Below are 13,818 nucleotides of genomic sequence, written 5' to 3' on the forward strand. Positions count from 1 at the left end.
CTGGTAAATCCTGAAAACTAATATTCAGAAAGGTTCCTTTTTCTGGCATCTTAATATAAGATCCTTGTTACGCACACTTCTTAATTTCTACTGTAGTGAGTTCAGCTTCCCTCATGAAATCAGCTCATCTTGTGCTACCAGGAACCTTTGAAATAGAATATTTTACAAGTACCAAGCTTTTCCATTACATTGCACAACTGTGTATATTTTCCATCAATGGACTTTTGGTTTGTTTTTTGGTTTTTTTTTTAAAGTGACCCTTTAAAAACAATTTTCTTTCCTTTGTTCCTTTGGGGAATTCAGGGAAGGTGTACTGAAGGAATGTGGTGCCTCAGGATTGTCTGAGATGGACAGAAGCTGATAAATAAAGGAATAAGCACTGAGATTCTCATTGAAAAATGTGCTTTAATTGAAGTTTACAAATACTTCTGCTTTATAACATGCTAAATGTTTATAACATTATTATTATTATTATTATTATTATTTATAATGTTTAATCTATTAACATAATGTATTGAGAGTTTTTGAACACTCCATAGTGTATTCTGCTGAATATTAAGAAGGTTCTGGAAGTAAATTCTGTCTTAATTTGCTGCTGCCTGACCCAGAGAGTGAGGTAATGGGATCTCATGGGCTGGCACAGGCTTGTACTTCACTTTTCAACTACAAATTCATATCCTGAGAGGCAGCTGACAGAATGGTTGACCCACCTCCAATTCCAATTTGGCAAGATGGTATTTTTCTTTTTTTTCTTTTTTTTTTTTTGGAGGGGGTTGTCTTTTTCAGCCATTCAGTTAAAGCTCTGTTGTTGCCACACTCTGGCTATGCTGCTGATTGATACCTGTGCGCATCATGTGCTGCACAGCAAGCCTGACTGCTGCACAGGCTGTCTCCTGGCTGAGATTGGGTACATGGATAAAGAACTCTGTTTCTATTAACATGTTTGTTTGTAAGACCAAAATGTTTACAGTAATTTTATTTTCTACAACAAGTTTTTGCAATGCTCGTCCCTCTACATAGGTAGTTTTATTGCAGAGGTGAGGAAGGAACTGAACACTTAAAGGGGAAATGAAATTCTTAAGAGATGTGCATTGCACGCATGACTTAGGATGCATTCCCTTCCTCCTTTTGTAGTTAGAAATTTGTCTTATTGGAGAAAGCACAGGATTCTAATATTAAGATATACATTTAATAACTCCTCACACCAACGTGCATGAAATTTGGCAGCAATGTTTGTACGACTCACTGGACATCAAACACTCTTTTGAACAAGAGCTTAGCTTTGCTAATCAGCTTTATAGAAAATAAAATTTTATTTTTAGTATGGTGATCAGAGAGGAGGAGAGTACAGGGGTCTGGTTGTTCTACTGGTGGTATATAGGCAGAAAAATTTGCTTTGGTTTTGTAATTCTGTGTCTGACACGCAATATCTCTGTAAAAAGAAGCAAAACTGACTTCTGAGCTGGTTTTTTCTAAAAATGCTGTGTAGGAGATTATACCTTTTTAGTCATCTGTTGATACTCTTTGGAGACTTGTGCTCATGCAGTGTCTTCATTTTATTTGGTAAACTTAAAAATGACAAGATAAAGGGAAAATCAAGTGTAGTATCTCTTGGTTGTCCAAATTCTTGCCACAGACATCCTGTGTCAGTGGGGGTGTGAAGGATCCCCATCACATCCCTGCAGCTTTTGCTTCTGTGTAGTGGTTTAGATTTGCTAATTTCATTTTCCCAGCCAACGCACCAAATAAATGTCATGGTTTTAAGGCAGTAACTAAAAAAATTACTTCTTGCTGTGAGATATGGATTAAAACAAGAGCAAAACAGACTTAAAACTTAGAAGGAAATAAAGAAAATTTATTAACAAAACTACAAGAATAAGAACACCAGAATAAACTTCCAGAAAACCCTTTTATCCCCCATTTGGAGTTTTCCTCCCTAATTTGCCCTAGGACAACTAGGACATTCTGACAGAGCTGCTGCTGATCCTGAAGAAAGGCATTAACCTGGGCTGTGAGGTACATTAACGAGTTCATGGGGTAGGATGAAAAACTGTCTGATCCAGCTCCTCCTAATACTGTAATTTTGTTTGCTGTTTAATGCTTCTAATTCCATGAACTAATACGACCAACAGGATTTTTAATTTAGACTGCTTATTCTTAAATATTACTTCTGGCTTAGTGGTGTTGGCTGAACAGAGGAAGAGCAGTGACCGTGTTTGCTCAAAGCCACAGAGAGACACAGTTGTGTGTGGAAACGAAAACTAGCAGCTGATTTTGGTCACCTGCTCCTCTGTGTTGTGAACACCTTAACTAATCAGGATATAAGGATAAGGGTTAAGAGTGCTTAGCTTAGAATACATCAATATTGTGTGTAAGCTACAATGCGAAACCATGCCAGGAATTGCAGCTAAAGTAGAGTCACAGAATTACTGAGTGGTTCAGGTTGAAGGAACCTTAAAGACCATCTAGTTCCAACCCCCTGCCATGGGCAGAGTCATCTTCCTGTAGTCTAGCAGTCCCCTGGGAGTATGGAATTAGTCCTTGGGATGTCCCTTGGCTGGTAACGCAGGGTCTTTATGCAAGACATCAGTTCTCTCTCTTGTCTGGGGTTCTTAGGAGCAAATTCATGGAGACTCTGGCTGTGCCCTGCACAGAGCCTTAATTCAGCCCTAGTACCAGCACAGCACTTCCTGGCCCTGTTGGCCACGTGCAAAGTGCAGGTAAATATAATTATTAGCTAATAATATTAATATTAACTATCAGGCTCACCTTTGGCATGGCCTAGGCCCGGGGTAGGTGACTTCTTTGACAGAATTTGGTTGAATTCAGTTGTAGCTCAGCACTGGTGGCTTAGCTCTGCTAAGTTCTCTCCACAGTGCAAGCCAGCATGGGGAAAGTCTCTAAACAATTGTCTGTGTACCCAGGTGGAATTTTTTTTTGGTAGTCATGTAACAGTGGGATGCTCTGAAGGGGACCTAAGCCTCATTTAGGAGCCTTGGGAATGAGCCTAAACACCAGCTCCTTGTGTTTTGGTGGCAGAAAGGTGCCGGGCATGCTCAAGTGATTCATAAATGCAAAGGATTTATGAATTTAATACTCATGCATGCATGCATGCATACGGACTCCCAGATCTGTTTGTGCAATTTGGCAAGTGAGTGGGAACTTGTGTCAGGAAAGGCTTCAGTTGCTGTCATCCCTGTGTGCTTACTGGGGCTTGGGATGTGTGTACTCTGAGCTGCTGCTCTGGAATGCTGGTGTCTCTCGGTAAGTGAGTAAATATATTAAAAGGACTTTCAGTGGCTTTAAAAATACATACAAAGCTCTTTGAACTGTCCGCTATTGTATTATCAGAATTGAAAGTATCAAACAAATGTGAAGAAATGCAGGATGGCATTTACTGAGCATCCTCCAAGAGAAACCAAATATTGTTATGGGAAAAAAATTCATTATTTTTACAAGATGAATGTGTTACCTTGTGACTATGGAATATCATGTGTCCAATAGAAAGAAAATTGATTTATTTTATGTACTGATCAAAGACTCTTTACAATTATTTTGGTCTGGTTTGAACTGCTTTTGTTGTAGGTGTTTTGATGCTTTACGTGCTTTAATAAGAGGCTGTTCCCCAGCACAGGCTCTCAGTGTGCCTGTTGATCCCAGACACTCTTATCTTCAGCAATACTCAGACAACTTTTCTTTTTCCCCATCAGGAAATATACAGCAAGGAAAATATAGGGGTAATGTTTATGTTTGATTTTTTGCATCAGTTACTCTGGGATTGAGTGATTTATCTCCTCATGACAATTTATTCAATTTGCAGGAGAATTTGACAGTCAACCATCCCAAGAGCCGCAGAGCATCTGGAGTCATGGTTGGTGTCAGCAGGATTGATTTTCTAAGCAACAGGAGGGGCAGCAGCTCCTTCTGATGGGTTTGGTTTTAATAGTGATGGGAAACGGAGGCAGTTTGCTAAATGCTATGGCTTTCCCACTTCTGTGTGATAATGAATTATTTGGTAAAATAGGTTGGCTCTACCAGCAGCACTGGAATTGTGTTGTCCTGGAAATAAAGCCTGGATAACTTGAAAGCAAACTAAGTGGTAGGCTTTATGTGGATGTTGTTGTTAGGAATTGTATTGGCAAAATAGTTTTTCATCATTTTATCTTGGTTTTAGCACTTCTTTACCTCTTCTCCATAATAGCTTCCTGTTGTCCAAATGGGACCATTGATTTTTTATGTCTGTTGTTCTGCTTTCCGTAGTGTTTGCAATAAACCAAGTGGAACAGGATCGCCATGTTTCGAAACAGTCTCAAAATGCTTCTTACAGGAGGGAAGTCAAACCGCAAAAACAGGTCCAGCGGTAAGTGATTGTCACCTCATCATGCATGTGGAATATGGGCACTTTTGAAACCATTCCTTTTATACGTGTTTTGGTCTTAGCAGGACTTTTCTTCTTGTTAATGAGCAGATGTACTCAGCTGACGATCTTGTAGACTCCAAACATCATTATACTTAATTTTAATATTGTGATGTGCTTTTAATTTGAAACTGTATTTATATTTATTTTGAAATGCATGTAAACCATCATCAGGTTTTATTGTGGAGATGAGATGCACGGAAAACCAAATAAGAGTTCTACATAATCTTGTAGTAAACAAGAATCAAGGTTCACATTTCATTTATGGGAAGTAATAATTTTTTTTTTCTTCTGAAATGTCTGTGATAACTTGTGGCAGTAAAACCTGCTTAACTGCAGCCAAAATTTCTGAGAGCAGCAGCAATTTCTTTTAAGCTTTTATTTTTAATGAGGAGGGAGAAAGAGGAATGGGAATAGTTGAAATTGAAGGAGAAATTGGCCAAGTTTAATAATTTATGTCAATTTTGTTTTTCTGCCATCTCAGGAAAGGAGTTTACAGTTAGTATTGGTTCATGTGGCTTGGCCTGTTTCATCCATGACAGAGATTTTGGGAGATAGTAATTGTAAGACAAAGCATTACAGAAATATTGATAGGCTTTAAAAACATTTTTATTTAACTTTCATAGTTTTTTCCAAAAACTGAGTGTTGGCAGGATAAGAGCTTTTATTTAGATCTTTCATTTTGAATTTTAAAGCCATCTGGCAGCACACCTTAAATATTTTGGGATACGGTGTCTATTTGTGCTCGTGCATCTGTGTTAGTGTGGATATTTATGTTATGGATGTTTATATGGATGTTCTTTGAGAAACTGGAGGTGAGGATGTGAGGAGGCGCAGTGGTGGTAAAGGCAGTGGGAAAATGGGCTGTTTTCCCTCGGTTTAAGCAAGTTGTTCAGTGTTTCTCACACTGCTAGAATTTGGCCATTATTTTTGTCTTCCTGCCTATGTTGTATTTGGGGAGGGAGAATTGTGGGGCTTTGCTGTGGGGCAGCACTGATGCCTTAGGCATCAGTGATCTCTTATTCAGTGTCTGGTGATAGTTGCGGGGTGTTGGTCTATCCTGAAGGCACTTGCCCTGGGAAGTTCAGGAGTGCATCGTGGTACTGTGGTTGGTGTGGATCTCAAAGCAGGTAAAAGTCTGTTTTGCAAAGGCACCATATGAATTCAGGCCTGAGGTGGTGGCTGTTCATTGCTTTTATGGAGAAGATTTCCTTACCATAGGAACTTCACAGTGTCTTGTGGTAGGAGTGGTTAGTGTGAGGGAGATACCTGCATGAAAAGACAGGTTTGGGGAAGACATGTGAGCAGATAGCTCCATCCTCTTGTGATTTGTGTCACATTTACTGTTTGAAAGTATAAATCCTTTGATGATACCTTTAGGAAACCGTGCACAGACAGATCACCTTAAGTTGTGATTTCTGTACATAGCCCTCTCTTTGTCAGATGTGCTGCTAACAGGCCGTAGTACTCCTTTTGGCTTATCTCCCAGAAGCAATATTAAAGATTTTGTACATGCCAAGCTCTGCAAATACATGTTTCTTCTTTTGTGAATGAAAAATGTCAGTTCTGAAGTACTGAGATTTGACAGTCTGGTTTTGGGCAAAGCAGAAGAAGAGATGGGTTTTCTTATTCATGTATTGAAAAAATAGTATGACAGAATTGAATTGATAAGGTTCTCTCTAATGCCTAGTGGCTGTACTGTATGTTTAATTTACTGCAATTCTGCCCTTGAAATAAGTTGCTTTTTTGAGAAGTTCTGTTTGGCATTCTTCAGGGCAAGAGAGGGAACGGGAAAATGAGATGCTCAGGTTTGTTATGTTGTTTGTGACTAAGCGGCAAACATAACTGCACTGCATAACAATTTTTCAGATAGTTGTTAATCTTCCAAACTCTTACATGATAATAGATTAATTCCTTGCTGCCTGGATTTTTTTAAGACAAGTATATTTAAGTCTGTATTTCTTTGCAACACACTAAGGAAAAGAATCAGTAAATCTTCCGTGTCCATTTCTGTGTCACATGCAGTACTGTAAGCCTGAAACTTGCTATATTTATGTGCTTTGCAGTTCTGGCAAACTACAGTTTTGATACTTTAAAAGCAGATTAAAAAGGACAGAATTTACCTAATAATATACGAAAGGGATTTGTCACCCTGTCACTGACAGGATCTTGATGAATCCTCCCATTCCCTTGAATAAATCCCAGAATGGTTTGGGGTGGAATTTAATTGGGAAGGAATTTAAATGTCTAGTCCCATCGTCCTGCTGTGGGCAGGGACACCTTCCACTATCCCACGTGGCTCCAAGCCCCATCCAGCCTGGCCTTGGATACTCCAGAGATCCAGGGGCAGCCGCAGCTTCTCTGGGCAACCTGTGCCGGTGCCTGACCACCCTCACAGTAAATGCAACTGTCTTTCAGCAGCTGGGTCCAGGTGTTGCATTCTTTTGAACATTTTCACATGGTCAGTGCTGTCCTTCAGGTCCCTCCAACAGTGTTGTCTTCACTGGTGGGTTTTGTCTTGGCAGTTTCTATAGAGACATAGGTGGGACACTGCAGTTTTTGGATTTTTTCTCATTCAAGTGCTCTAAAAAGATTATGTGTTTATTGAAATTTTTATTTTTTTCCCTCATTAACGTGATTTAAAATGCTAATTAGATGGAAATTAAGCTTCCCTGATGGTTTTGGTGCTCTGATTTGCTGCATGACCTTAGAGCAACACCCATCCCTGAGAACTGTGAACAAGCTCTAAATCCTAAGGTCCATGTTGGGTAAATCATCTGTTGGCTTCAGGTGTGCCGCGTACTGAGTCTGAGTCTCGTGGACTGATGACAGTCCACCCAGATGTCTCTGAGATTGCACTGTGCCTTCATTTCCTACATTCTAGTCATCTTGCATTCCAGTGTGGGAATAAACCTTTGAAGCAGGGTTAAAGGTATTTCGTTGTTTTCTTGGGGAATCCAAAGGAGCACACTGGCCTTTGCGATTCCTGTGCTTTGCTGTGTCTTTCATTTGCAGCAGCACTCAATGAACACGAGCAGTGGAGTCAGGGTAATGATTCCTAGAAGTGATGTGGTTTTGATAACGCTTCTTGATTAAAAGAAAACTGGTAGTGATGGCAGTAAAAAAGCCTTCTTAATTTTCCTTCTTTAGAAACTGCTGAGCGACTTCTCTGAGAACCATGGTTAACATTTATTTTACCTCAGCCAGGGTGGGTTTTCCCCTTTGGTGCTTGATGGTGTTGTGATTCAGGAACACACAAAGTATTTATAAAAGAAGAATACAGTTACACGCATCTGAATGTATAGTTATAGTTAAAATAAATTAATTTCTACTACAGCATCAGCCTGGGTAATCTCCTGTGATTAATTCTGGGTGTCTGGGTGTCCTTTCAGAGCTCCAGTGCTGGGATTTCAAAGTATGTGCTCTGGACACAGAGTGCTCAGTGCACATGTGTGTGCACATACTTAATGTCTTGTCTTAAGAAAAATTCACGCGTGATTCAAGAGCACTCAGGATGGTTTACGTTAATGCCTTGAGGACCCAATATGGCTGCAACAGTGTTTTGATTAGGTTGGTTTTTTTTCTGATATAAATGGATATTCCACAAAGCTGCCAGATAGCAGCATCTCTGGTGCCGAAATGTAAATTCCAGTGTAAATTAATTTAGAGATGCACAGACATTCAAGCCTTCTGATTCGTTTATATCCGTAGCTATATTATGTAAGATGTGTTTCTTTCAAAATGCAAAAGGACTGTGTTTTTCTCCATCCTGTTATTCCTTCTGGGTGAAGATCCAGCAGGATTGTTGTGGCCAGAGCCCTATGGCCAGGGCAAGCAGGTGTAATAATCTGCAGATAGGCAAACCTGCTGCTGCTTCTTCTAAGAGATGTTTGTGGCTTCTTGCCCACTAATTCAGTTCTTCCAGGGCAGTTCTGTTCTCTGAATCCAGAGACTGAGGTTTTCTGTTGTTTTCACTTGTTTTTATCAGGGACCTGTCTCATACTTATCTGCAGTTTATTTGCTTTATTAATCATTCCTTGGTCTGGGTGTATACTGAAGTAGTGCATATCAAATCAGTGCACTTGTATTCATTCCAGTATCCTGTTAGGGAACTGATTCCATGTAATGAATCCAGTCATTCCACCTATTACAGTTTTCCTTGTTCTTTTCCAAGCAGATGGACTATTTCCCTCTTACATTATCACATTAAATTAATGCTGCTCTAAGAGTTTGGCTTCCCTCTAGAACCTGGTAAAATTCAGCTGCAAAACTGCACATTTTGTTTGGCTTTGTATTTCCCTTTGCTTTGTGAGGAGAAGCCCAAGAATTTGTGCTGTTTATTTCTGACACAGATAAATGTAGCCTTAAGCAAAAGAAAAAAAATGGTGGGGGGGAGACCCCAAACCAGCAAACCACCACAGAAGAACTCCAAATGAACAAACAACACTCCCCCCACACATAGAGGAAAAAAAAACCAAAACAAGGCAAGTACCCTAAAATCTGAGTATCTGAGGCATGCAATCCTTAGCCCAAAGGGTCTTCTTTTCCCTTCTGAGTTAGTTAGGAATTACATCTTGCTTGTTCTTAACTATAAAATGCATGATTTTTATCTGGAGCTTCCCAGCCAGGAGCCTTCCTGTCATTCAGAATATTTTTGGTGCAGGGTTTTAAAAAATTTCTTCTTCTTTCCTGGTTCACAGAAGACCCAATTAAAAGACCCATCGTGTATTATGGTCCTGAATACTGGCTGTGTCCACACGTTCAAGGTATTCCATCCAAATAAAAATGCGGATCCTGTTCTTCCACAAAAATGGCAGGTTTTTCATAAATCCATTTTTAAACAACGCGCAAGTATGTTGACAAAGCCTCTCACCAGAGTAAAGTTTGTCCTTCAGTTTGTTTAAGTATGAACTGACCTTTCCTGAAAGTTTGTTTTGCATTTATGTAATGCAGTGTTCTCCTTCTGAAGAAGGCAGTATATCAGGAAGATTTATATGTACACAGGCATGCTGTTTGCTTCCTAGCATTCTGATTTATTTGATCAAAATACGTCTTGTTCATGTACCAGACTCTTCTCAGACAAATAGAAGATGTTTGGACAATGAAGCTTCTGCTTCTCTCCTGCACTACTATTGTAGAGCGAATTTTAGCAGCCTATATTGGAATAATAAGTATTTATTTCCTTCTGATTCACAAATATCAGACAAGATTTTCCCTTGTGTGACCATCACCAACTCTTAAGAACATGTGCAGAGCCAGAAGGTCCCCCCTGAGCCTCCTTTTCTTCAGGCTGAGCCCCTTTACCAGCTCCCTCAGCTGCTCCTGCTGCTCCAGACCCTTCCCCAGCTCCATTCCCTTCCATGGACGTGATCTTTCTTGTAGTAAGGGCCCCAGAACTCGGGACACAGGACTCGTATTTTGGATACAAAAACAAGCGGGATTTTGTGGTGTTACTCCCATTTACTGACAGATTTGTGTTGAAATATTGGTGCTTTACTGGGGCTGAGCCAGTAGATGGAGCAGGCATTTTCCATCAAATCCCACCGAAATTCCTGATGCTGATGTGCAAAGGACATGAAGTTGCATCTTCCCACATCAAATGACCTTGTCTTCTCTTATTCGGCATAAAAAGGTATTCTCGTATACAATTCACTAGCTTCAAAAGGAAATAATATAAATTTGAGGGATTTGTTCACCCAAACTGTTGTAAAGTGGAGTGTGCTTTCCAGAATGTCTTAGGAAACCTTAAGGATTTGCATATCTGTAATAGTTTAAAAACCCAATCAAATCTTTTAAGAAAATAAGGTTTATTTCAGTGAATTCAACATTTTCATCTGGAAAATCAGTAAGAAATCGCTGACATATATAATAACATGGGGATTCTCTGCTGGAAGAGGCCTGGCTCCGGGAACAAACTTGGATTCCTTCCCTTAATGCAGGATTTAAACAAAATCTGTAGTCTATTAAAAAGGATTTTTTGTTTTTATACAAGCAATCTAAAGTAATGTTTCACACAATTTTAGAAACTTACTAAGGATCGAATGTTTCTAACTGAATAAATTGTTCTAGAAATATTCAACATATGCATGTTGATTTTGCCATTTTACCTCAGTGTGTTTGTTGCATATATAATATGTTTTCTTGTCATCAGACCTTGACCTGTTACAAAAATAAGCAACATCTTGATGTGCAGGAAAGAGAATTAAAATGGAGAAAAGTCTAAGCTAAATATAGCATCAGAGAATGCCAAAATGGTTTGGGTTGTAATGGACCTTAATGCCCGTCCAGTGCCATCCCCTGCCATGGCAGGGACACCTCCCACTGTCCCAGGCTGCTCCAAGCCCCATCCAACCTGGCCTTGGGCACTGCCAGGGATCCAGGGACAGCCCCAGCTGCTCTGGGCGCCTGTGCCAGGGCCTCCTCGCACACTGCAGTTTCCTAAGTTCTCACAAGAAGGAAGGTGTGAGGCTGAATACCGGTTCTGTGCTCCTTGAGCAGAACACTTTTGGATTTAAACAGTTGAGTACCGGCTGCAGATGTTCTTGTGTTCACTCATATAGTGTGGTAGAAGCATTCCCAGACAAAATGAAACAAACCCTACCGTACTTAGTGTCTGTTACCCAGCTCCATTTTCATCACACTCTCCTCGATGTAATTAATCCCCGTTAGTCTTGATGTGCCTTTACTTAAATCTCCGCCCAAGATGTGAGATTTTTTCCATCTCGCATTTTTCCCCAGTTTCTAAAGATAAATATTATTTATATTCAGTGTTACTTGTCCCTGGGAAGTGTTAGTGCAGATTCTTACAGTTGTTTGTTATATTGACAGGTGTTGAATCCGTATTGATTCATTTTAGGATTTTATTTCAGGTATGACTAATGTTTTTATTTTTGAGGGATTTTTACAATCAGCACTGTGTATGTGAAGTGCTTTTCCAAGACATGCATTCCACTTGGTTCACATAAAGCATTTCTTGGCTGCAAGAAGTACCCGTGCCAGCTGTAAGGGATGACTCTGGAATTCCATCATTAAATTCTCTTTTTGGAGTTGCAGTTGCCCTTCCTTTTTCCTTTTTTTCCTTCAGGAAGAGTAAATGTCTATAACTTACTAATACTTTTAATGGAAAATCCAAGTTTTGCTTTGTGAGAGGATTGACTTTTAAGCCGCACCTTTTCAGGAGTTTCTTCCCTTCAGCCTCTTCTACTGCTTGCACAAACTTCTCCTCTCAGCATGTCTATGAGGACTGGTTTTTTTAGTATCAGATATATTTTTAGACAACTCATGGATAATTTTTGCTAGAGCTTCCATCTATAACTGACCTATTTGAAGGAATTCTGGAAATTTTTGCTGCAAGATCTTCTGGAGTGGGAGGATTTATATTTCCTTTTATATAATTTTCTTTTTGAGAATGAGATCAATATAGCAGCCAACCCATATTCTCTAAGCATACAAAAAACCCTCAAAACCTAAGCAAGTTATGGACATGATTTTATCAGAAGCTTTGATAAGGTGTCTAGATCTCAGCAGAACATACTTTTTGTCATCTAAATAGGTTTGAAAATCTTCTTCAGGTGAATTCAGAATGATTATCAGCCATCGCTTATCCTCTGAGGCTCTGTTACTGATTTGCTGATAGACAAAACTAATCTGTTGAACTGGACCTTTGGACCATTTTTAGAGTAAAACGTAAAGATCATAAATCATCTCATGATTCCAACATACAGATTTAAAAAGAGGCTTTTAATTTTTATATGGGTGTTTCTTTTGTTATGATTTCAAGTGACACAGTTTAATTGTATACTACATATAGTCTGCTTTCAACTTATATTAAACCACTTTCTTTCCCTGATACCACAAGAATTAATAGTGCATTTAAATTATTTTTTCATCGTATTGTTCTTATCTGATTTATATGATCGAGTCATCGTCATCCCTTTACTCTTCTTTTTTAAAGTATTCCTTGACGTTGTTCATGGTAAATGCTCTAATCATTGAGGTGCCAACACTGTTTTATTCAGAGGCATAATAAGCAGTGGAAAGTATTCTTGGTGGTGTTTCTGCCTTGTTCATTTAGAAGCTGAAGTTTTGAACTGCATCTGTTCTTTTAATTACTGTGTTCCATGAACAAAACTTGTTTCAAAGTTTACAGCAATGCTGTGTTATTATTTAAAGACACCTAGAAAAGCTTCAGGAGATCCCAGTGCTAAAATGTAAAAAAAATTAGAATTCTGGGTATCTAAATGTCACAGTTGCCTTAGTCCTCTTTGGTGATCCTAGTGGCTGATAGTGGCTGATCCTGAGTTTGGAAGTGTCTTCTGAAAGCTACCCTGCAGATTAAAAGCCCACTCCCACCTTAGAATATCCATCTCTCTCTCGCTCTCTCTTTTTCTTTCTCTTCTTGTCTCCTTCTTCTCTCCTTCTCTCCTTCTCTCCTCCTTCTCTCCTTCTTTCTCTTCTCATGAAGTTAAATGAAGCTAGAACTTTATGTCACTGTGTGAGTCCAAGACACATCCCTGTCCTTCCGCGAGGCTGTTTGTCCATGATGTTACCCTTTGTACAACCAACACCATTTACCTCTTTCCTTGACATACTCGGAGAGCAGATCATCCCTTCAAATAGATGGAAAGTAGTGAAAATAGAACTTATTTTCTGAAGCAGCTCAGAGGAACTGTGCTCTGGGTTCCTGCCCCTTCGGCCCTGCCCTGGAAAGGCTGGGACAGGGGAAGGGCAGGAGCTGCACCTGGAAGCACTTCAAGGAAATTAGGGCTCAGGGAGACAAAACTCAAATGAAACTGACGCCACTTCCTAAGTACATAATGGCAGTGAATCAGGCCTTTATATAATAATTTGCTTATTAATTCAGGCCAATTTTCTGAATTTTCTTTCTGTCTTCCTAAGACAAGTGTTTCCCACACAAAGTGTCACAGCACGGTCATGTTCAGTTGCAGAAAGGTGCCATCTACTGACTCTGAGCTTTTGGTTCTGTATTTTCTAAACCCCCATTCTAAAAAAAACATGGGTGACTCATTTAGTCATTGGTCAGGCTTAAGCTAAAAGAGTAATTTTCATTTTGGTAACAAATTGATCAAGTTTTTATTTGGGATAAATAAATGCTTTGGGTGTTGGCCATTTAAAAAGAAGTATTTAAAAGTCCACAATCTCACTTGCACACATTGCCTGGAAGTTGTGGCTGCCCCATCCCTGGGTGTATTCAATGGCAGGCTGGACGGAATCTGAACAAATTGGTCAAGTGGAAGGCGTCCCTGGCAGGGAGTGGAATGGGATGAACTTTTAGGTCCCTTCCATGACAAACTAATTATGAATCTATAGCTTTATTCCTGAAATGAATGTCTGTAACAGGTGAATGGCTCCCTCTGGTTTCTGGGTTATTGGAAGAAATC

The 13,818-nt window shown here is 39.6% G+C and overlaps 1 protein-coding gene across 8 annotated transcripts in view; it reads left to right on the plus strand.

The window, feature by feature from the left end:
- The window catches only part of TANC2 (tetratricopeptide repeat, ankyrin repeat and coiled-coil containing 2), a 155,439-nt gene that overhangs the window by 24,554 nt on the left and 117,067 nt on the right, over positions 1 to 13,818 (plus strand). For 7 of the 8 annotated variants that reach the window (XM_015651339.2, XM_015651334.3, XM_015651341.3 and 4 more), the window contains exon 3: positions 4,261 to 4,360. In XM_015651339.2, coding sequence (XP_015506825.1) covers positions 4,294 to 4,360 — 67 coding nt within the window. In that variant the 5' untranslated portion in view covers positions 4,261 to 4,293. Of the gene's footprint in view, positions 1 to 3,820; positions 3,872 to 4,260; positions 4,361 to 13,818 lie in introns of all 8 variants that reach the window. The other variant, XM_033520027.1, reaches the window with a different exon arrangement.

The sequence above is a fragment of the Parus major genome, chromosome 27 (assembly GCF_001522545.3).
Source record: "Parus major isolate Abel chromosome 27, Parus_major1.1, whole genome shotgun sequence".
Taxonomy (NCBI): domain Eukaryota; kingdom Metazoa; phylum Chordata; class Aves; order Passeriformes; family Paridae; genus Parus; species Parus major.